Genomic DNA, 25,471 nt, shown 5'->3' on the forward strand with positions numbered 1-25,471 from the left:
CCTAGGCACCCAATGGTTGATAACCTTTATAAAAGAGAATGTCAAGAAAAATGCTTTAGACTTGGGGAAAAAAAATAACTAAAAGAAGCACTGTTCTGGTGTGAGGCCAGTTTTGAAAATTAAGAAACACACAGGAAAAATAAAATATGCACTACTGTGTTTATAATTACTTTGGGGTGGTAGGACATAAAGTATTTTTTCTTTGACTTCCTTATAGTTCCTCTTTTTCCCCTAACATGCACATATATCAATTGCATAATTTTAAGGGGACATTGCCTATGTTGAGTTCCCCACAGGCAAATAATGAGATAAGGATTTGTGTGGAAGTGATTTATTTGGGATTGTTCACAGGAGAAACCAGTAGGTGGACAGGGGATGGAGGATAATCAAGGAAGGAGGCCAAGCAAGGGTGTAATATTGGGTGTGATCCAATTGAGGATGACTTGCTATCAACCCCTCAAGGTCAAAGGAGCTAGAGCTATTATTACCCTTCTGCCTGTTTCTCATTGGTTAAGAGCTACCCCTGTAGAGATATAAATGATTCTCCTTGCAGGAAGGAAAACTTGAGGGCAGTCCACCCACCAAGAGAGACAGGTGTTGGCTGTTAGGAACACATAGGAAAACAGCAACGAGTTCTGAGGGAATGTACATGGCACACTGACTGCATCTGCTAGACATATTCATAATATGAAGTCTCTACTGTTTTATTTAACAAATATGAAAACCTTGATTTCATGACTATGTTCATGCATATTAAAACTGTTTACTTTTGGTAAATATATTATTGGCTCTAAACTTCTAGAAAGGGAGATTTGAAAAACCTTACATTCTAAAATGAGTATGTTAGAAATCAGAACCACTGGATATAAAACTTGATGACATCTGGGGACACCAAATGTTGACTGCTGCTTGTTGTTACTGAGCCAAGATGGCTGAATTTTGGGGGAAGGAATTTCCTTTCCTGACAGCAACATGCCATATTGTTAAGAAACTTTGTAAAACTCAATGGTGGTCTGAATTATTCAACTGGTGTAAAACATCCTAGAGTGGAATGTAAGCTATTTGGTTTCCATTGAAGATCTGGGACTACCATCAATTATGAATCCCTGAAGTAAATATTTCTTAGGGAGAAAGAGAAAATTCCAGATTGGTGACATTTACCAACCAAGTTGACCCCAACACAAACTCCAATGCTGTTTCATATTTGCTAATAAGAAGGGGAGGCTCATGGGCACATTAAATGTTGGTAAGACCCTGGGCTCTTATTATGTTTCAACATGGACTGGACCAGCCTATTCCATCTTCTGAGCTTTGAAGTTCTCTTTCCAATAAAAGTTCAATATATTGAACATTTTAAAAGATATCTCCTACTCCAATCCCAAAAAGCCCAATTGTAAGTCTAAGTGGGTGGCTGCCATGGTGGTATACTGTAAGGTATTCTGAGAAAGCCCTGTTTGTCTCCAAATAGCTTCCCTCCACTGATCTCTCAGCCATGGAAAATCAACCAAGACAGGCCATTTTAGGAATCAAAAACAACAGTGGAGAGCAAAAATGCATGGAGGTACTCAGCGATTCTTAACCACAGCAGATGAAATTTTATGGATAGACATGAGTAGTTCTGGAACCCCATGAATTTGAGAAATATCACATGTATACATATGAGTGTATTTTTAGGAAACAGAATCTAGGGATTTTTGTTTGTTTATTTTGTTTTCAAGGTAAGGAGTTAAAAACGAGAGGAGACTTGTATTCTCTATGCTTGAATGGCTACTAACTAGACAGGTGATCCCATACTGAAACTTTTTGTCCCTCAGTTTAAGGATTCATACATTTCTGAGGACCCAACTTCCCTACATGGTTAGTTTCAGAGCTTCCGCATGGTGGTGGTAGTGCGTGTGTGTATGTATGTACTTGTGTGTAGAGGAAAATGGCCCTCCCTCAAAGATTGCTGAGGAAAATGTCCAAATACTTCTTTTGTACCTGCTCCTTGTGGGTCACTCCTAACACGAGGGGTATAGTAACAAAATATAGCATTACTGGAGAAAGGTAGAGGGAGTGGGGAAAGAGACTTGGGGGAGAGGGAGGGAAAGTAGGAAGGAAGGAAGGCAGAAGGAAAGAAAGGGGGAGGGAAAGAGAGAGAAATGGCTTTCACTGATGATGAAGGTGTTATTTATGGGACAGAGGTGAACAGAGATGATGGAAATTGGTTGTAGGATTGATCCCTTGCCCTCACTCCCTCTCATTCCTCCAAGTATTGCTGTAGCATTCACATTTTTAAAAGTTCATTTTTAAGAGGTTTTTAAATTAAACTATGGTGGGAGGCAGGAGGACTGCATACATGTGTATATTCTCTTTAATTTTTCCATTTTAAGATATCAAATCAACCGTGTCCTCTGACAAGTGATAAAATATAATAAAGAAATTTTACAAGCCTCTTCATTTGCTTAATAGTGATGATGTGGAAAAATGACCTTTTAAAAACCCTTAAACATTTAACTTTTGATCCTAAGTCTTCTCCCCACAGCTTACTTTATTAAAACTAAACACATCTTGACATTATAAATTAGGAAAGACAAGAGGGCAATCCACTATAATTAGAAGTCTGGGCTAGGCATTCTATGGGATAGATCACTACAACTATTATAATGCAGTTTATTGAAAATTTTATTGAGTCTCATTTGTGTACAAGTAATAGAACTGCCACTCACAAATTAGGCTTGAATAAGGAAAAGTCAAAATTGCAACAACTTCAGCAATCTCTGTAGCCTGAGATCAGCCTTCTTTCATTCACAGATGTGTATTTCATTAATGAAGAGGAAGATAATACCATCGGAAGAGGGGTCAGGGTAAACCTTCCCAACTCTTTTGTGGACTCTAGATGCTTGACTATGTCTTGCCCTTTACTGATCATCAGCATTAAAGGGACTCTGCTTGCACAAGTGCTTCTAAGGGCCCATTTTACCTACTAAGCACCCAAGGTGTTAGGTGTAAATCCTTAGATTTACTTATGGGAAGAGACTAAACTGGGATTGATACTAGACAGTCCCAAAGACAGAACCCATGCTCTGGTCAAGAACTAGGACTCAGGAAACACTGGACCGCAGATGCAGTCAACAAATGTGGCCTGTACTGCTGCACTCCTACACCTTCATGAGGTATTTATGCTTTAAGTATATCAAATAGAAAGACATGCATGAATCTGTGGCCTGTAAATGCCAGTTAAACATAATCTTCCAGGAACAGAAAATGATATAAATTAAGTAAATGTAAGCTAAATAACCTACAAACAAGTAACACAATGATATATCATTGACAGTATATTATGTAGCCATTAAAATGAAATAACTTATTATAGATTCCTATGATGAGAAATTTTGTTTTTTGAGATATTATATTTTAAAAAGTAACTAGTAAATATATATTATTTTCAAAGATTTGGGTCTGTTATTATTCCACATGATTGTAATTAAGAAAATCATAAAGGAAAAAAATACAATAAGAAAACAAGATGTCAACACTACTATGGTGAAAGTGAAAATTATGAGCAATTTTTAACTCTTCTTTTGAATTTATTTTATAATTACCTTATAAACTATATTATACTTATAATTAAATTACTTTTATACTAATAAATACATTAATAATGAAAATAAACATTACTTCATTATTTGCATTTATATGAATCAAATTTTTTTTTATGAATCAAAATTTTTGAATATTTTCTCCTACTGTAACCTGATTCTTCAACTGCTACATGCGGGTGAGAGCAAAAATACTAAAAAACCAAACTGTCAGATCTGAAAATGAAGGACAGTGAGTGAAAGCTGGTCAAGTTCACATAGTCAGTGGGCCACCACAGTTGTTCAGGAGCAAAACACATCCTTAGAAACAAGGCTGCAGGGGCAGATAGGTGGCTTAGACTGTTAAGCATCTGACTCTTGATTTCTACTCAGGTCATGATTTCAGGGTTGTGAGACTGAGCTCCTCGTTTGGCTCTGTGCTCAGTGCTGAGTCTGCTTGCTCCTCTCCCTCCCCCTCTACCCCATCTTTTCTGACCCTTCCAGCCACTGCCCCTATCCTTACTCTCTCTCTGTAAATAAATAAATAAATATATATATATATATATATATATATATATATATATATATATCTCTTTAAAAAAAGACCAAGGTTGCTAATACTCAATTTAGCACTCCTTCTCCCCAAATCACATGGCTATTTTTGGCATGAAAATAAGCACATCTATTGGAGAATATACTTAAGGGGAAAAAATTCCTTTCTGTTATTGCCTTTGAGTATAGCATTTCTGCTGTTTTTACCTGCCCAGCAACTACTGTACCATTCTCTAGCATCTCACCTCAATTTTCTTTTGGTAGATCACTCTTTTCTCATTCATGGTCCACACAGGTTTGGGTAGAGCTCACTCTACCTCGCCGGTTCATAGTTATGCTACAGACGAATTCAATGGGCCAGCAATTGGCACCGTCTAATGGACTCCAAGTTTATGTAGTATGAGCAAGTCTTGAGACTTTAGTTGGAATGATATTGTATCCAGTGGAGTTGCTAGGCATTTAGAACAGAAATCTGGTGCAACCAATGATTCTTTTTACTACCTTTTGAAAGATCCTGTCTGAGAATGGAATAACCCAAAGAGCAGCATACCTGAAAATACAGTGAAACATTTTCTGGTGACATTGTCTGAAATCTGGATCCAGCAATGCTTGAGACTTGACTGCTATCACTGGACTTTTCTTTTACATGAGTCAACAAATTCTGTTATCTCCTTAAGCTAATTCAAATTTTGTTGTTGTTCTTGTTACTTGCAACCAAAAAACCCCTGAACTCATTTCTCTGTCATTATCCATCAAAATGCACACAAATATACTTTCTCATTAAACAGATGGTTATTAATTAAAGAAACTATTGTAGTTATATATTATATATCAGGTTGTCAAAACTGTAATCATTCACCACTGTTGTGATCCTTTGTACTTCCTCTTTTGGTCTAATGTATTTGAGTATTATAAAATTCTAAATGAGAAAATACTGAATTAAACAGTTATAACTATTTGATTTATCTCAAATGTGTGTGTTATAGTCCCTTACTAATTTTTCAAGGCAACAAAGCGTTTTAGATATGTTCACCCACATTGGACAGTTTAATTATCTGTGGTGCATTAAAAGAGGTTTTAATCAACAAGTCTTAACTGACAAACAGAAATGAAGGTGCTTAATTACCCATCCTTATTCATTAACATTAAACTTGAAAACATTTTTATTAGTAGTGATTAGGTATAATAATTTAGGTCAATGATTTTCAAACTTTAGCTTGCATCAGAATCACCTGGATGACTTTTGAAAAAAATCCTAGCCATACTTGTCAGCATTTCTGATTCAGTGAGTTTAAGGTAGAGCCTGGGACTTTGCATTTCTAAGAGGGTCCTAGATCATGCAGATGCTGCTGGTCCAAAACCACAGCTTTAGAATCACTTGTTTAGATTCATTTTTTAAAACTTTGCATTTTGGTGTAATGGCCTATATTTATTTGGTAACTTTGACTAAACACATGAGCCCACATTTCCTGAGATGCAGGTATATTTAGATCTGAAAATTCTGGACATCACAATAATGATGTGCTTTAAAGGTGGATGGGGAATAACACACTTTAAAGTAATCTGGGCAAAAGCTTGATTAAAATAATTCATTATGGAAGCCAATCAACCTTAATTTCCAATAGATGACATGATCAGCCAGGCATTCTGCTACATCAAGCAAAAGTCAGACTTAAATGTTGCCCAGCTGCATTTATTAGCAAAGTTCACCAGGTCAAAGTAATCAACTATACCACAAATTCCTAGGTGACTTTTTACCCCTAACAGAACTAAGTGGTTTCTATATGCCAATAGGGCCAGTAACTCTTAGCAGGACCAAATAAATAGTTTGGCAAAACCTGCTTCATCTTCATCAAATCATTAAAATGAGAATATAAGTAAAAAAATCTGATGATCCCCAGATAAAATACCTTATTATTTTGTAATAATTTAATGATACCCATCAATTTAATTCAAGTAAAAGGGTTTTGGACTTTATTTTTTTTAAGATTTTATTTATTTATTCATGGGAGACACACACAGAGAGAGAGAGAGAGAGAGAGAGAGAGAGAGAGAGGCAGAGACACAGGCAGAGGGAGAAGCAGGCTCCATGCAAGAAGCCAGATGTGGGACTCGATCCCGGGTCTCCAGGATCACGCCCTGGGCTGAAGGCGACGCTAAACCACTGAGCCACCGAGGCTTCCCAGTTTTGGACTTTAAAGTAGGAAAAGGTCTGAATTGAGTTTTACAATGCCAAAGCCCAAAATTACACTGCTTTGTCTAGACTTGTCTAAGTGGGATTTGTCTACTGATAAACCATCACATTTCCCCCTATCTTCCCATTGAAGGCTTAACTACCGATGAAGTAAGGATTTTTCACGGCTTAACAACTAAGATTAGATTATAATGGAAATTTCATTGTAAGGTTTACATGTAAAATATCTTCTCTGATCGGCTATCAACAGGAATGTAGTCCATTCTAACCTCACCCAAAATAAAATATACACTTGAAAGGTAAAAATGCACCATTAGCTTTAAAGCCGGTAAATCACAATTGGCAATAAGGATGTTTATTTCTGTATGGTAAGGAGGTGTGATAACATGGATGCACAGAGCTGGAGGAAATCTTAGACCATCTGCTCAACCCCTTCCTTATACAAATGAAGGAAACAAACCTGTAAAATAACAATTTGTTGTCATGGGAGTTCAGTTAGCTATGAAAACTATATTGACAGTCATAAAGTTTCTTATTTCAGCAATGCAAAGAGTTGCCTTTTTCAACACATCTGCAGATGACACAGAGAAGGGTGGAGGACACAGACCTGGGGTGAAAGACTTGGGATCCAGAAAGACCCCAAGAGTCTGAAGCAATGGATTACACTGGAATACATCCAACCAGGTAAAATTTAAGTCAACACAGTGCCTTACACTCTAGTAAAAAAAACAGCCATGCAAGAAGAAGGAAAAGAAAAGACACAGTATCAGCACATGGCTGCAGAGAGGATTCAGGGGTCACAGACTTTGAGTAAGTAGCCTCAGCCTAAGTCAAGAGTGTGAGCACAAACTCGGTGTGCTTTCCCAGTTGTATAGCACGTGCAGAGGGGATAGAGGGAGACAATTTTGCTCTGTCCTTTACTGTTCAGGTGGGACCTAGAGCTACGTTCAAATTCACATTCAATAAGCATATGGGAAAATGAGATCAATCAGGAAGAAGCATCAAGATGGGGAAGGGCCTGGAACCGTGTCACATAAAGCAATAGCAGAAGAACCTGTGGCTACTTAGCCTACAGGAAAAAAATCTTGGAGGATATGTGATGAGAGTTGTCCCTCAATAAGACAACTTGTCAAAGAAGAGGAATGAAACTGTCCTGCGTGGCCTCAGGAGACAGAAACAGCATTGTCTTGCAGAACTCCTGAAAGACAGACTTCAGAGAAGTAATTCTAAAAAATGAAAGCCACTCAGAGATGGATGATAGCTAAATAAAATTTGAGCTAACATTTTATCGAATCCCTATTTTGTGCCAACTTCTGTGCTAAGGAGTTTTTGTTCCCTCATTTCATCTTCCTAACAACACTGTATTAGGTACATTATTATTCTCAATTTAAACATGGAGAAAATACAGCATAGAAAGTTTGAATAACTAACTGATCCAAGAATGTGTGTCTGGCTAGCATGGTACCCTAGATTCAAATTCCGGCTCTCTGTTAAGCCAGGTGCTCAGCCCCTAGAGCACACAGCTTTGGGCTGCTTTGAAAAATATTACTTTTTCTGCCACTGGGGGTACCCCAACGTAGGCAGACAGGGAGCTAAACAAAACCTTTACGTTCTCTGCCAGTGAGGAGAACCTGAGGATTTGTGCTTTGTCAAAACAAGGGAGCCATATTTTGAGAATGTCTAGCTACACTACTGTAAGGAAACATATAGCAAGTTTTTGCATAAACAAGAGGAAATGACTTTATGGACATGGTAAAAATGCCCTGGGGTTCTTCCTAAGCACCACTGTCAGTTGAGGAGCTAGTGCTCTCCCGGGACAAAGAGGACATAGTTGAGGGTGGAGTTGGGGCTTCAGAGAAGAGGAACAGAATATTTGCCTAAGTATCTGAGGAAAGTAGCCAAACCAAGATGAATGAAGGACTGGGACTGAGGGAAGACTTTGCCCAGGTTGAGTTCAAAGATTAGTGAGGATGCTCTGATTCCAAAGGCAGAGCCACGGGATAAGCAGTATGAATACAGTGGATAGGACCTGGGCTGTGAGTCACACAACAGGAATAAGACCTCAAGGTCATCTGTACGTAGGATGGGCCATGAGTGGGCCAGCTGTCCTGCACATTTGGTAGGGAGAGGCTGTGCTATCGGCTCTCAGAGACCAAGAACAGGGAATTGTGGATGATGCCCTCCCTACACCTACATCCCTAAGGAAATTAGGGCCCTGGGAAAGGGGGTGACAGGTCTTGCCCAGTCCCACCTACAGCATGAAATACTGGCATATGATTTATCGCATTGTGGAGGCAGGGGAAGGAGGGGGAGGGGATGGTGATCAGACACTGTCAGGGGTTTCTCGAACTCCTTCACTTACAAAGAAGACAGGAGGTCTGAACAAGTGACAGAGAGGATGTGGCAATCAGTGGTAGCAATAAAATTGCCTAAGGAGCAGAAAAGAGGATCTGTAAGCACTTGGGGACTGATGAAAATACTATCTCATCATCTGGATGCCTGACTAGCTATTAGAAGAGCAGAGAACCCAGAATTAATATACTTAAAAGGTCACTTTTCCTACAAGTTGGGTGAAAAAACTGCCCATTTTACCTAAAGGAATAACCCTTAAGATTCTGCTATTCAGTTTTAAAAGGAAAAAAAAAAAAAAAAGCAGCGCCTCTTTTGCCTCTTATAGTGCCATGCCTTATGCTTGCATTTGAAAATACTTTTTCATTTAATCCATTTATATTGTATTTTTACCCCAACTTATAAACAAAGTAACTGTCACTTACAGTGTTGATAAACTTCCCCAAAGTTAATGATGGGAGCAGGAATTGAACCCAGGGCTGAAGTCTTCAGACTCTGACTTTTTTCTACTATGTTGCCTCAACATCAGGGAAATTTCAAAGTCCAGACAAGTCCAGAACCAAAGAGGATATTTGGCTCTATTTACTTCTTTGGCTAATAGGTAAAGGCAAGTTCCACTTGGTGTTGTCAGAAAATTCAGACTCATGTGACAGTTATCCCAAGATATTTGCATTTTAGTATTAGACTCTTGGAGTAAGGTTAAGGAGCTAAAACTAGAGTAAATGAGTGATATAGAGAGTAACACATGCTGTCAGTTGGAGGGGAAGGCAAGGGAGGCTGGCCATGAGATCACCTCTCAGCCTGCTCCATAATCAATTTCTAAGTCTACTTCTGTAAAAGTAGTTGGAGGTGAGGTACTCAGCCAGATATTCTTTAAGAAATAGGCTGTCCTCTGGCAGAGCCAAGGTAGGTGACCTTTTAGGACATCCAGAGGAAAAGAGGCAACTGATACCATATCCAGAACTGTCTTCAGAGTGAACACCCGGATTTAATTCAGTGGTAATGAGTAATGATGATATTTTGCTGGTCTTTGGAATTTATAATGACCCTACGGGAAACAGCTGCCCTCAAATGCCATCTATCTTTCAGTGGGTGCTAAAAACTCACCGCCTCCCACCTCCCCAAACCATCTCTAATTTCTGTGTTGAGAGCCAAAAGATAAGTAAAAACTTGAAAAAGTGAGCTAGTAGCTTCACTTCATAAATGTTTTATCACCTTCAGAAGTTCATATATGAGGCCAAATTAGGATTTGTTTTTGAAAAGTGAAAGTGATAAGGCATTGAGCAAAGTGGATGAAGTCAATGAACAAGCGTTTCCTACACATACAATAAAGACTCCATTCTCCCGAGGGCATGTCTGATCCAGAGGGTCAGAGTTGGTTTAAAAGGTTACTTGTTTGTCATATGTTTCATGTGGATTCAAATATAGGGGGCAATCCTTAAATTCAACTATGCTGAGACACAGAAATTAAATGGGAAAACTAGAAGAATTACACATTTTCTTTTTTTTTTTTTTTTTTTTTTTTTTTTTTTTTTTAAATTTTATTTATTTATGATAGTCACAGAGAGAGAGAGAGAGGAGGCGCAGAGACAGGCAGAGGGAGAAGCAGGCTCCATGCACCGGGAGCCCGATGTGGGATTCGATCCCGGGTCTCTCCAGGATCGCGCCCTGGGCCAAAGGCAGGCGCCAAACCGCTGCGCCACCCAGGGATCCCGAATTACACATTTTCTTGTTAACATTAGGATTTTTTTTTTAAACCTCTTAGCTTGGGTGTTAAAATAAAAAAGAGGGCAGCCTGGGTGGCTCAGTGGTTTAGCGCCGCCTTCAGGCCAGAGCCTGATCCTGGAGACCCAGGATGGAGTCCCTCGTCGGGCTCCCTGCATGGAGCCTGCTTCTCCCTCTGCCTGTGTCTCTTCGCCTCTCTCTCTCTCTCTCTCTCTCTCATGAATAAACAAATAAATCTTAAAAAAATAAAAAAAAAATAAAAAGAGACCTATGGATTAGTTAACTCTGCCTAAAAGTCATTAAATGGTTTGCACAGAAGTGCTGATTTAAAAATAAGATATGCTAGTGTATGTACTGATAGTAGAATAAACAAAAACTAGAAATGATGCAAAATAGGTGAGTCTACCCTGGGATTTGTCATTTCTTGGTTTATCGGTGTTAATAATTATGTGTAATTTCAAAATAAAATGACTCCTTCAGTAGATAAAGCACAATTCCCCACAGCCCATGAATGGAAAACAGACTAATTCCATGACTATTGTCTGACCATCACTTCAGCAGGGTCCCTCTCTGGCTCAATGCCTCTGTATTCCGGTATTGAGCCCACGGTCCTGGAGATTTAGGCAAACACCACAATTCAAGCCCATGGGTGCTATTCAACAGGGACTCAGGCTGAAATTATAACTCTGTCTATAGCCTCTAGGATCCCACATGCTAGGGAGTGCTGACAGGACACTTGTGTTCTTTTGGAACTTAAGTCCCAGGTGAAGGAAATGTGAATTCACAAAACCACATTTTGGAGGATAAATATACTGCACTCCATCACCAGTTGCGGCTGTCACCTGCTCTAGGTTGCTCTGTGAGAACTGCTTATTACTCCTTAGGAAGGATTAATGTAAAACTTTCTGCTATGAAATTAGCTCCAGGGCTGAGATATACCAACTTGCTACCGAAACTGAAATCGCCCTGACCTGAGATGCATGGGGGTCTTTGAAGCTTTCCCCTACTTCCTTGGCATCTTATATGTGCCTCCAGAATGAATGCCCAAGGGATACAGGGAAGGCAGGGGAATGGGACAGGTGACTGCTGGCTGACTAAGATAATGGTAGACCGCAGTGATGGCTTTATTGCTTTTATCACCAAAACAGATCCTACTTCATTTACTACTTCCTTTGAACCTTTTCTCTGTACTTTTCCTGATGCAGTGATGCAAATGAGCCTTCCAAAGGAAAGTGGGCTTCTTTATGAATGGCTGGTATGGGGGACAAGTTTGGCTATATGCAGGTTTGTGGCTCATTGCAATGTGATTCATCTCAGCTGGTTATGTGCGGAGAGCAGCTGGCAGCAGGTACCCAAATAGCTGTGGAGAGAAGTTAAAAGGGGCTGCTGCCTGCTGAGAGAGCAGAGAATTGCTTTAAGGACTCCCTGAAGCACAGCCTCCAGCAGCAGAGGGGCATTGGGGGGGGAGAACAGAGAAAACAGCAGCAGCTGACAGCCTCACTGACAAGCAGTTGGAGAAAACATAAATTGGCCATTCAGAGTGAAGGTTTGGGGACCGAATGGGAATCTAGGAGGTGGAGTGACAAATGGTGACAAGCTATTTGGACACCCTCAAAGGAGAGGGTGAGTGAAAAGAGACCCATCCTCCAGGCCCTCCGTGCCAAGTCCAAGATGAAAGACATCAGCACAGAGGCAAATCTTGGCCAGCTGGAACCCAAAGCCCTCGTTCTAGAAATGACTACAGACTTGGGTACAACATTCTGCTGCCCCCTCCCTCCTCCTTGCAGCTCCATTTTGGCAAGTGGAAAGTAATCCTGAGCACAAATTAATCACATTTAGAGTCTAAAATATCAGATTAATATAAGGTGATGAGCGGATTCATTCTGACCAACTCATTATGTGGAAGGAGAGGCAAACACAAAGGAAAAGGACTATGCCACAGTGAATGTTTGGTATCCCAACTCAGAAGCAATGAGGATCCAGATAAATCAGCAAAAAAAAAAAAAAAAAAATGTGGTGGGGGAGAAGGATAGAGACCCCAGTGATGAGAAGTGAAAAAGCTGTTGAGTAAATATGAGGATTAGTAGCGGGAAAAAAAAGTCTATATGTTTGGAAACAGGCACATGGTTCATAAGTCACATGACCCACTAAGGTAAGGTCCACTCTCAGATACCCCTGCAGTCTGATGGGGCATTGTAGTTGTGTGCAATACATATGCATCTGAGGTGTGTGTGTGTGTGTCTGTGGTGTCTGTCTATATGTCTGTCTGAGAGTAAGTGAAGGAAGATAGAAGAGTGACAGGACAGAAAGAAGAACAAAGAATTCTTTTCGAGCTCTTTGAAAACTGGCATTTTGTAACAGGTGGATATATGATAAAAAATTAATTTTTTAAAAAAGACCAGACTTTGGGATCCCTGGGTGGCTCAGTGGTTGAGCGTCTGCCTTTGGCTCAGGGCGAGACCCTGCAGTCCCAGGATAGAGTCCCACATCGGGCTCCCTGCGTGGAGCCTGCTTCTTCCTCTGCCTACCTCTCTCTCTCTCTCATAAATAAATAAATAAATAAATAAATAAATAAATAAACAAACAAACAAACAAACAAATAAAATATTTTTTAAAAAAGACCAAACTTTAATCTGTTCACTATACAGTTACTTCTAGTATGTACCTTACTAAAAATATTTTTTAATTCCTTTTTTGGAATTGCAGGTCTAAGATTCATATAAGACTATCAAGTAAGTATTTTAAAAAACATTTTTCCTCAAAAATGTATTACTGATGAATTTACCAAATTTACATCTGGCTGGCAACAAGAAATTGCAATGCTATATAATTGTTACATTATCATTATTATAGTCAGCATATATTTAATAAAACTTATAATTACTTAATGACAAGTATAATTTAGATTCTTTCTGATGATCCATGAAACCTTTACATTTTTGTGACAAGGCCCTTGGGATCAGTTTTGGGGCACTGAGAATTGGGCAAGGCCACAAATGGGGTCTGCACTCAAAAATTTACATTCAACTCAAAAAATACTCAGACACTGCATTTGGGGGAAACAATATGTCTTCTTATTTGTCTCTCTGTCATAAAATTAGACTGCAGGCAGATTTTTTTGGTTATTTGGATTTCTGAGGAACCTATTTTATCATTATAGATTTAGAAACATCTGTACTTCATATGCCTTTTGCCCATAGTTGCCTTTCCTTGTAAGCTGGAATTACCTACAGAGTTACTTCCCCTCAGTCAGGGGAGTTACTTCCCCACCCCCCCCCCGACTGCTTCCTAGCAGTCCCCTCTAAACGAATTCATGATCATCTTGGTATTTTATGAGATTACAAAAACCAATTTGACTTTAACCCTAGGCACACAGAAAGCAAAATATAATGATGCCACAAGAAAGGGTGTTTTTCATGTTTCTATGAAAGCTCCCGTGGCTGTGACCTCAAATGAGACACAGTGAAGGAAAAGCCTCTGTCCTGAGAAAGAAGATCCAAAATTTCCAGACTGATCATGTTCCTTGATATTTTAAAGATTTTATTTATTTGAGAGAGAGAGAGAGAGAGAGAAAGCTAGGGAAGGGGCAGAGGGAGAGAGAGAGAGAGAGAATCTTAAGTAGGTTCCAAGCCCAGTGGGGAGAATGATACGGGACTCAGTCTCACCACCCTAAGCACATGACCTGAGCCAAATCCAGGAGTCAGATGCTTAACCAACTGAGTCACCCAGGTGTCCCCCTTGCAATTTTAAAAGTATTTCTTCTTTTTTCCTTTGCTATGTTGAGACACTGTCCTCACCAAACAGTAGGCACGTTCTTCAAACCCACACCTTCTTTAAAAGCACAGCAGAAACTTGCTTTCTAGAGGAGTCCCACTCCACTGTATTAGGTGAATACTTATGAACACTGCAGTCTAAAAGAGTGGTTGCACTTACTCTCCATGTGCTATAACTAATGAGCTCCAATTAGGAAACCAGAAATGCTACTGAGCATGTGGAGGATGTTTACATTTTCAAAGTTACATTAACAAATAAAAGCAAAGGCGTGTTTTAGATAATTCAGAAACTGGAGTGATTATCCAAACTAATACTGTAGAGACCCTTGCACCCATGGAAGCTTGCATTTATAATCGCTCCTCCCACGTTCAAATCTGAAAATCCCCAATTCATTGTAGCACTTGGTCACACTGCTTTGGTAAAAAATAAAACTGTATATTTCTCACTTCCAAAGTAGCAAGGCTCTGGGGTTGGGGTTGATTTGAATGCTAATGAATCAGATCACCCTCAGAAGGCAGCCATGAGAAATCAGACTAAGTGGATTCCTTACAACACTTCATAGTGTTAGAGTGAACATATTCCTGACTCAGCTGCTAAAGGTAATACCTATCCACATAACAAGGGCACTTTTGTGGACCCCATCCTGGAGCTACTTTTTTCCCCCAAGGCTATGTAACATTCTCTCCTGGTAAACCATCAGAGTTTATAGAATGCTGTGGTTCTGAAACTGAGCCTGCTCATCAATCATACTGCTTTTTGAATCACAGCTTCTAATTTTCATTCATGACACTCAGGTATGTTACCTAGAAGCATCACATCTAGGACAGCTCAGACACCCACTGTGGAAAAAGAACCAAGATTTGGGGTTTTGTTTCCCAATTATACTCATGACATACTAAGCTTGATCATACTTTGTAGAGTAAGGATTAAAATGCTAATTGGCTGTAAGTAAGCAAACTGAGGCCTTTTGATTAATCAAGCCAGCCAGCTTTCAGTTTCTGACATCAAAATTTATACTCCCTGTGAAAAAAAACAAGGCCACAGCTACATAACATTAAACCAACACACAATTAACAACACTTTGTTCTAATTATCTGTGGGCACAATTAATGTTGGCTCTATGGTTCATTTTTCTTCTTTGATGGCTCTTAGAATATTTATGGAGATTAGTCCTTGATGCATTGGCCTTTTCTAAGATCTGGGGTTTCCTTACAAGCTCCCACACAAATCTGAGTAGGGCAAAGTAATACATTTATGCAGATTAATTCCTGACATATTGGCTTTTTGCTGCCATCTGAGGTGTTTCCAACAAGCTATCACCCAAATCTGGCCCCATGATGCTCTGCAGTGACAGGTGCCCTAATACTTGAGCTCACGACCTCCCACTGAGGACGCTTTCTTTCCCCTCAGCAGTTGGTCATAACCGATAAAAGGTTATGTCTTGATTGAACAAGCTTCCAGGAGCTAAAAGGCCAAAAGGGCTGCTGTAAAACAGCGCTGTAGATGCTAACAAAACCCAGGGTAAGAGGGATCCTCAGCTGCCTATTACCGGGGAGAGTAAATTGCAGGCAGGTTCAGTTCTTTCACATCAATAGTAAAGAGGCTGAAAGACAAGGAGCGCTGATCAAAGGCTTTTGGTGATTGGTACAACTTCAATTTATGGCATGCACGTATTTCTACGCTCTGAAGGCAGTGGGGGCCTAAGTTTTCAGGTCATAAATATTCTCCTCATGGCTCAGAACTGTTTGCACTGCCCCTTGGTGTGTTTATTTGGCTATGTTATTTTATGCTGTGAAGATCGGCTGAAACACCAAGAGAAGCTGCGGCTCCAGGGTACCTTGAGAACTCGAGGGGCTGTTAGCTACAAACATCTGTTTGTAGCTCTGTAAATTAAAAAAAAAAAAAAAGAAGTAGAAGAAACAATATTAGCTTTAATATATATGTGTTGGGTAGATAGGTAGCTCCATGCACTTGCATTCATAGGACAGGCCAAGGCTTTGAGTCTAATTTCTGGCCATAAGTCCCCCAGGCTTCAGGCAGGCCAACTTGCTGGTGGCTCCTTGAGACTTATTCAGGCTTTTGTGCTTTTACCCAGGCAATTCCCTCTGTCTCTCCTCTTAACTTTTGTCTAAAAAATCTGCATGAAGCCTCAAAGGCTTGGTTCAAATGGCACCTTATCTCTATGCCTTCTCTGAAAAGAATCTGGTCAGGCACTTCTACCTCAGTGCTTCATGGACTCTTGTACACAATTTTTAACATTCCTTGAAATTGTCATATGCATTATTTTCATTTTTTCAACTAGTATATTTTTGTCTGCCTTCCAACAATATGTCTCTAGGACAGAGAAAATGTTCCATGGATCTTTTCTAAGTCCAGAATCCAGTAGCAGCCCAGGCCTAGAGATGCCAAAGAAGGGAGAGAGGAAAGAGTGAGAAAGAGAAAAAAGAAGCAAGAAGGAAGGGGAAGAAGGAGCAGGAAGGTAGGAGGAGGAGATGAAGGAGGAGAAGAAGGAGAAGTTAGAAGAAGAAAGAAGATACCATACAAGAAAAGGGTAAGACTGTATCTAAGTAACAACCTACCTTCTTGAGTGATATGAAAGCATTTCTGACATTTAAATAATCCAAACACTAGAACTTTGCCAAAGCACAGAATTCATGGGATGGCCAGTTGAGATGCTCCACCCTCCAATAGCCAGGATGTGAACACATGCCAATGACATCCCTCTCCAGAGTCTAGGAGTTCTCACAGACCTCCTAGAAAGAGAAACAGTCCTTTCACTGGTGTTGCTGATTTAATGGGACACTAACCTGGAAGCTTCTGGCTGCCATTTTTCCCAATGCGTAAAGAGAGCCTGCGTAAGAATGAAAACCACTTAGAGGAGAGCAGAGCTGAGAGATGGCAACAGCTCCCTTACATGTCTGAACCTCTGTATTCACTTGTGCCTCCATCCATAGTTACACCTCCATCTCTAGTTCCATGAACTTGCTTCTGCTTACATCAACCTAAATAGAGCCTCTGTAACTTGCAATTAAAAGAACAACAGGACTGCCTGCATTTTAAACTCTTCCTAAAGATTCAGGTCTCTGAAACTATTTCAGCAGCCTGTGGACCCTCCTCTCATTTTATCCTCATTTTATTGAGCAACAAGGATGGTGCCTTAAAGGATGGGTTGGGTGCTTTTCCCTACATGTGCTGTCCCCATCAGAGTCCCTTCTGGAGAGAGAGTCACTTATTCTTAATTAGATATGAAGAAATCTGTCTACTTGCATAACTTTTAAAAAATGGTCAGTTTTAATATTCTATTAAAAATATATATATAAAAGGCTTATGTACCAAGATTCTCATCACAACATTATAATAACGAAAATGTGTCAACAACCTAAGGATCCAACAGAAAGAGATTAAATAAATGGTACTCCACATTCATTTGATAAATTTCTGCAAAGCTGTTAAATAATATTTTAAGAACTGAGTAAGATGGAAAAACAGTATTGATATATTACACGAAGGAGCAAGCTACTAAACTGTATAAAGTGATATTTCATAATTTCCTAATTTGATTAAGTACAACAGAAAGCAAAATGGAAATACACATGCCAAAATGTCAATAGGAGATATTTCTGGAGGGTACAATTACAATTTCTCTATTGCCTTATATTTTTCTAACTTCCTATGATGTGGCTGCTACTTTTATAATCAGAAAATTGCTAGCATAAAGTTATATACTGACATAGGATTTTTTTTTTTAACCTCAAGCCCCTTTGTCAAAGAGGAGTTTTTGTCTCTAATCCTAGCTTAGTGATTGTTGCTAGGTGACCTAGAGTTGGATACAAATTAATCAGGAGAAAGATATATACCAGATGCTTTAAGACAGGGATGTCTGGAGTTACCTGTCAGCAGACTGTCATAGAATTCAAAGATGAGAAGGAAACAGTTAAGGATTTCTATTCAAACTACCACCAGCATGTGTCTTTATAACTTTTACAATGTCTTTTTATGTCATTTTAGGATAGGAGAGGATACAAGTGAGAGGAAGGAGAAGGCAAGAACTTAAAGTCAATTGGGAATGCTAAGAAATTAGACCTTCTCTCATCAGCAAAGAGACAAAGCAAGGTGGTAGAAGAAGCTGCTATGATCACAAGCTCTCCTCAGGCTCCAAGGCTCCCTGGCACTGAGCACATGAGGGTGGGCCTTCTGCATCCGAGGTTGAAGATTCAGGTAACATTCTATCCAAGACTGTGCTTGGTACTAAACTGGAACTAAGGTGTTTGAAGAGCTTTTAATATCACTCGAAGACTCTATCAATGGTTCTGAGTCCTGGCTGTGCATCTGAACCCCCCACAGGGCTTTATGACAACACACGTTGATTCTCGTATCTATCTATCTATCTATCTATCTATCTATCTATCTATCTATCTATCATCTATTTATATTTTATTTATTTATTCATGAGAGACACACAGAGAGAGAGGCAGAGACACAGGCAGAGGGAGAATTAGGCTCCATGGAGGGAGCCTGATGTGGGACTGGATCCCAGGACTCCAGGATCATGCACTGGCCAAAGACAGACGTTTAACTGCTGAGCCACCCAGGCATCCCGATTCTCCATTTTAGACTTCAAGAATTGGAGTTTCCTGGGTTGTCCACCAGGCATCTGAACTTTTCAGAAGCTCTGTTTCTGCATGAGTTTCACCCCCTGTAGATTTCACTCCAACATTTCTATTTCTCCCTCCTGCATCATGGCTTTTGTCCTTTCCACTGGATCATTCCCATCGGTACACCAGTGTACCCTAAATAGTGCCCTGTTTTTTTCTTGCTACTGTTTTTAAGAGCTTTTCTTGTACTATGTCTCTCCTTCAGGCATGATTGTCTCCATGTCAGCTCCACTTCACAGGAAAAGTCCTCCAAAGAGCCATCTGTATACATTGTCTCCACCTCCTTGCCGTCCTTCCTGCTCCAATCAGAAACTATTGTCGTCAGGCTTTTAGCTCTCCCAATCTCATGCCAGAGCCAGTGATGGATTCTGTGCTTTATCTTTCTTATTCTGTTGGTGGTACTGACAAGGCTGCCCTTGAAATGCTTTCATCTTTAGACCTCTCTGACACTTCACCTTTCTGATTTTCTTTCTACCTCACTAATGACTCTTTCACAGGCTTGTTGGATGGCTCTCCTTTATCGGCCAGACCTCTAATGCAGGAGCACTGCAAGGGTCTGTCCTTTGCCCTCTTTAGGTCTACATTTCCACTTATGTCTCATGTGGCTTTATTAAGTCCCACAGCGTAGAATGCCATCTATATGCTGATGGCTCTCAAATCCATATTTCTAGCCCTGACCTTGGCCTTGGAAATCCAACTACCTACCAAACATCATCACTTGAATGTTTAGTAGGAATCTTGACTTCACATGGACAAAACAAACGATGATTATATATTCCATTCCTCAAGTTGCCTCTGCTCTGAGCCTGGCCTTCCTCAGAAATCTGCTATAACTCCATACTCATTTGCTAAGGCCAAAAACCTAAAAGTCACTCTTGACTTCTCACTTTCTCTTATGTTCCACATCCAATCCTTCAGTAATTCCAATAGGTTCTACTTCTCAACACATAATTACATGACCAAATTTCTTATCAGCAGAGCATAATCGAACCATGGTGGAGTCTAAATTCTGACTTTCACACTTACTGACTATATAACTTTGGGTAACTTATCCAACTTTTGGGGGCTCACATTCCTCATCTGTAAAATGGAGATAATCATATCCACCTCCCCTCACATTAGTTATTATAAAGATTAAAATAGTATGTATATGTATAGATTGGAATGGTGCTTGAACATACTAAGCTCTATGTCAGAACTTCCACCACTGTCATCATCATTATTCCCCTCTAGTCTACTAGTCTAATGGTATTATTATATGCTATTATTTCCTATTAGTCCTAGGTGCCTGTTCTAGACCTACTAGCTTAGACCTAGCCTACTAACAACTTCCATCTAGAATCTAAAACAATTTCCTACCTGGACTTGTTGTCCTGCTTTTATACCACCAATCAGCAAGAGTTGTCTTTCCGAAGCACAAGTTGGACCGTGTTACTTCCCTGCTTAACAATTTCCAATGGCTTTCCTTTAAATTTACAATTATATTCAAAGTCCTTGCTGTGACCGTAGCCTATAAGGCTTTAAAGGGTCTGGTTCTTGTGTACCCCTCTTAATTTTCTTCCTCCCATTTTTTAACCTTATATTTGTGTTTCAGGGTAAATTTCTTTCTTCTATTCCTTTAACTTGCCAACATTTCCACTATATATCTAGGCTTCCCCACATGTAGTTTCTCCTTGTGCTTCATTCAGGTTTTCATACAGCTGTCTCCTTGTGTTATTTATTTATATATTTTTAAAATATTTTATTCATTTATTTGAGAGAGAGAGAGAGAGAGAGAGAGAGAGAGAAAGGGAGAGAGAGCCCAGGAAGAGGAGCTCTTGGGGGGAGGGGCAGAGGGAGAACCGAGTTCCCCCTCTGAGTAAGGAGTCAGACATGGGGGGCCCCAGGTACCCCTCCTTTGTGTTATTTATACTGTGCCTACATAGCCTGGTAATCAGCTGCCATTGTAGGTAAACACCTCTCTTGTTTCTATCTGATCTCCGATGACTATATCACCTGTTTTTTCTTATTCAGAGGCATTCATTTTTCTATTTGTTTGCTCACTTATTTATTATTTAAGTGTGCAGTTCACTGGGGTTTTGGACCATGAAATTGATCTACTCCTAGCATTTGGCCCATAGAAGGTATTCAGTAACTATCTATTGACTATGAACTCAACATAAAATTGTGATGTGCAGACAGCTTTGAGAATTACTATTTAAAAAAAAAAAAAAAAGAGAATTACTATTTTTAACTACTTCATTTTAAAATGGAATTACTGATTAACAAAAATGCTTATGCTTAGCACTTTAATTGTCATACTTTCATGGAAAGGTATAACTAAGTAGAAAACACTGTTATCACTTTAGCACATTTAATTGCCATGTTTTTCTGCACAAAATAAATCTTTTATATAAGAAGCCAAGTTCCTCTGACCTTGAGGCTATAGCTAAGGCATCAGCACTTACCTGGAGGCTCAGAACTCCCAGGTTGTCTCAGTCCTGCTCTCCCCCTTAGCTAGAATTTGGGAATCAGAGATGCTGTGGGAGTTGATAATGAGCAAAGGGCATGTCCAGCTTGATTTCTAGTCAGCTGTGAAGCTGGTCAATGAATGATTAGAAAGGGCAAGTGGGAATGTGCAGAGAGATGCCTGAGACAAGCAAATCACATATTTTAAGGAATATGCCCATAAGCAAATCTGGTGCTTAAGGCCAAAACCCAGGGCAGACATGAGGGAAAAGAGAAGACATAAGGTCAAGTCAATGCATTGTGGAGGTCATGTCTAGGAGATTCCCTTGACTCAGTGGTCAGGGATGAGATGAGAGAAAGGGGTGGTCCTTTGATAGACATGGCCTTTGAAAGGGTGGTGCTGTTGAAAATAGTGAGCTTGATACTAAGTTGAGTAAGCAGTTTCTTAAACACATGTCTTGAAAACCAAAATTTTTAGAAAACATAGGAAACACTACACCTGGCACTTAAAAGCTACAGAAAATGTACATGTGGCATCTATATCAACCATGTGGCCCTTATGGCACATATATAAAATATAGCAAATGGTTCCCCCACCAGACATCAGGACCCTAAACAAATCTTATCACTTAGGCCCAGGGAAAATAGTTACTGGGTGGTGAGGGTAATGGCTGACCTTCCTGAACAACTGAAAGTTACTGAAACCAAGGTACCGTGCAGAGAGAAAACAATTGCTAGGACAAAAGAGAGAGGAAGGTGGGGAGAGAGAATATCAATCATTACTTTGATTACTGGCCCTGGAGCTCTTTTTGGAAGGTAAATGTTTTATTTAGCAAAATACCTTGATGAGCTCTGTGAATGGCATGGAATGAGACCATGAGTGGGGTTCAGGGACAGAGCACAGAGCCCTGCATAACCAGTGATGGGGCCTTAGCGGAGGGAGAAGAAGCACATGGGAAAGAGCTGCCATATTCTCTGTCAGGTTGGGAAAGAAGTTGCAGAAAGGGGCAAGGGAGAAATGCCCTGTAGCTGAAGAACTTGGAAGAAACAGCTAACTAAAGATCAGGTTCAAACAGTAGTAAGAATTGTGGGTAAGGAGAAAGTTAACTTAGTATTGAACAAAGAACTTTAGGAAACAAGCAATGACAATGACCAGAAGAAATTAATTTAGAAAATAAAATATTTCTGTGAATTAAAATTGTGGGGATTAATGGCACTTAGATATATCATCTATTGCATGCAACTAATGCTGGACACAAGAGGTGTTGCCTGAAGTATAAAGATCTCTGTGAAAGGAAAAATAATACTGCTTCTCTTTTACTCCATGAGGGTTTAGAAAATATTAGCTGCCAAAAATATTTTTAAAATACCTCTTAGCTTGATTAAATAAAATGTTCTTCACAAAGTTGTCTCAGTGACAATTAGATGAACTAAGAGCAATTGTTACTGTAATTAGGAATAAAACTAACAATTTAAGTACATGGTTCTAGGGAAATAAGAAATTGTACTACCAAACATTTCTAAATTAAATCTAGGTAATTCAAACTCTAGATGAAGTTATGACTTTCTCAAAGCTCTCAGATTTCAGCCTCAGTCTCCTTTAAGAAGGCTTCTCCACCTTGCTCAGTAACTTTCTTAAAATGACACAAATGTGAGAATTTTTGAGGGGACAGGGAAGATTCCTGGATGTTTGCCCCAGTGGGCACTGCCAGAGGTTCCTTAAGTTAACTTCTCTTCAGCCCCATGTTTTTTTGTTTGTTTGTTTGTTTTTCCCCATGTTTGGTATCACTTGCTCAACCTGTCCACCCTGAGTCACTCTAGTGTGTAGTAGCTCAGTTTTTCCATTCATAGTTCTTATATTAATTACTAAATCCAGGTAAATAGAAAAAAAATGATATAACAGAAGTCAAGAGCCTTGGAGTAAGGGCATGGTGGAGACCATGTGCCAGGCATCACTGTACTAATATTAACTCATTTCATGCACGTCAATGCCCTATAAGGTAGGTTACTATTATGATGTCCATTTTTGCAGTTGAGTAGATAGAGGCACAGAGCCTGTTTTGTGAAGCCTGTTTTGTTTGGGATTCAAACAAAACCTTGGGAGTCTGGTTCCAAAATCCATAGTCTTAACTTCTTTGCTTTCCCTTTGCTGAGGAAATGAGTATAAAAAGGGCATGCTCACTATAGACAGCATGGTGGATTGGAGGCAGAACTGCAGTAATCAAGCACAGAAAACAAGACTTCTCTGGGTCTTGTTTTTACACATTAAGTTTTCAGGTCTCTGTTGACTCTATTGTTGAATTTTATTTTTAGATGTTAGCTGAAAGTCCCTTACACTTAGTTGAGATGAGATGGACTCACTGTAGTCTGGCTTAAAAGTAACTATGTCCCTATTCTAGATGTTAAGCCAACTTTTAAAAAAGTCATCTTCACTGAGTCTTTCAGCATGTGAGATGTCAATCAAGATCTAAAAACTGGAATTTTCTTTGAGGACTGCTATGAACTGGAATACTACTCAGCCATCAAAAAATGAAATCTTGCCATTTGCGACCATGTAGGTGGAACTAGAGGATACCCTGCTAAGTGAAATAAGTCAATCGGAGAAAGACAATTACATGATCTCACTCATCTGTGGGATTTAAGAAACAAAACAGGATCATAGGAGAAGATAGGAAAAAATAAAACAAGAGAAAATCAGAGAGGGAGATAAACCATAAGAGACTCTGAATCACAGGATACAAACTGAGGGTTTCTGGAAGGGAGAAGGGGTCGGGGGATGGGGTAACTGAGTGATGGGCATTAAGGAGGGCACGATATGGAATAAACACTGGGTGTTATATAAGACTGATGAATCATTGAACTCTACCTTTGAAACCAAAAATACATTATATGTTAATTAATTTAAATAAAATATTTTTTTAAACTTAAAAAAATAAAATAAAAAATTCAGGAATTAGCATGTGCAGTGATGTCAAAGGCCACTAAGTAAAAGACCAGTGGTTCCAGATTATTCTGGAGACTGTGGTGGCTCCTCCTTAAAGTACCCTTAGCTCAGCTTCACCTCTACTTGTTTTATGTTTTACATGTTGAACTTCTGCACAGGTTTGTTTTTGTTTTTGTTTTTGTTTTTTTTTTTTTTTTGGAAATGCTTTGAATACTTAAGAGTTTGATTTTTTTGCAGTCATCTTTATAGAGTATTGGTTTTACAATTATTCTTCATTCAATTATTCATTATATCAGGTACTGGAAAAACAAAGTGAAATACCACAGAGCACTTCCCTCATAAAGCATGTAATTTTAGGAGTACTGATCCATTTTGAGGGCCAAACTGAATTTAAAATGAATTATTGTCCTAGGTACACTTGTTAAGACATTGCAATCAGAATCACTAGGTCAAGACTCTCAATGCTACAAATTTTAACTTTTTGCTCACCAATGACAAATGAATCATAATGGGAGATACTAGAATCCTATTTGTCTAGGTGAACTGAGAAAGGAAAACTTACACTCCCTAAAACCAATGTCTATCAAAGAAGCAGAGCACTGTCATTTTTCTTTAAATATGTAAAATTGTTTCATTTCTTACCTCTAGAGCTTTCAGTCTTTCCAACAGGAATTTGGTGTTTTCTTTCCCCTCATCTGCACTACTGCTTTCACTCCTTGAATCCTCATCCACCACCATGTGAAGACCTTCCAAAGTTTCCTTGTGTTTTCTCTCTTCCTCTGACAGCTTTTCCTGAAGCAAGAAAGAATTATTGTTTTCAATAATCTCCACTGAAAAACAAGCAAGAGTCTAAGGCTAAAAAGTTTGGAACCTCTCTATTGCTTTTGCATTCTTTTGGGGGCTGAGGTAGAGAAGATTTTGCTAATGAAATTCTCAGTGGTGCTATATTAGTAAAACACAATAGATAAATTAATGAATCCTGGCAGGACAAAGCCACTGGGTCAATACCTCTGAATGCAAAAGTTCTCTGCCCTGTTGGAGAAGTTGACCCAGCCAACAAAATCTTAGGTGAAACTGTGGGTAATCCATTTTGATCTGCACCATGGAATTCAGCTATATGCTAACTGGGAAAAAAAACAAATCAACCTTGATACCTTGATTTGTGAAGAGCTTAGCTCCTCAAAAGAGGATCGTTAAAGTCACTGGACATGCAACTATTTAATTATTCTAAGGGAAAATAAAATATCATGAAATATTGAAATGAGAGTGA

General features: G+C 39.4%; 1 protein-coding gene across 11 annotated transcripts in view; it reads right to left on the minus strand.

The window, feature by feature from the left end:
- Positions 1 to 25,471, minus strand: part of NCKAP5 (NCK associated protein 5) — a 973,837-nt gene that overhangs the window by 254,807 nt on the left and 693,559 nt on the right. For all 11 annotated transcript variants that reach the window (XM_038565025.1, XM_038565023.1, XM_038565024.1 and 8 more), the window contains one exon: positions 24,844 to 24,993. In XM_038565025.1, the coding sequence (XP_038420953.1) occupies positions 24,844 to 24,993 (150 nt within the window). The remainder of the gene's footprint in view (positions 1 to 24,843; positions 24,994 to 25,471) is intronic.

Source organism: Canis lupus, chromosome 19, assembly GCF_011100685.1.
Source record: "Canis lupus familiaris isolate Mischka breed German Shepherd chromosome 19, alternate assembly UU_Cfam_GSD_1.0, whole genome shotgun sequence".
In the NCBI taxonomy this organism is placed as follows: domain Eukaryota; kingdom Metazoa; phylum Chordata; class Mammalia; order Carnivora; family Canidae; genus Canis; species Canis lupus.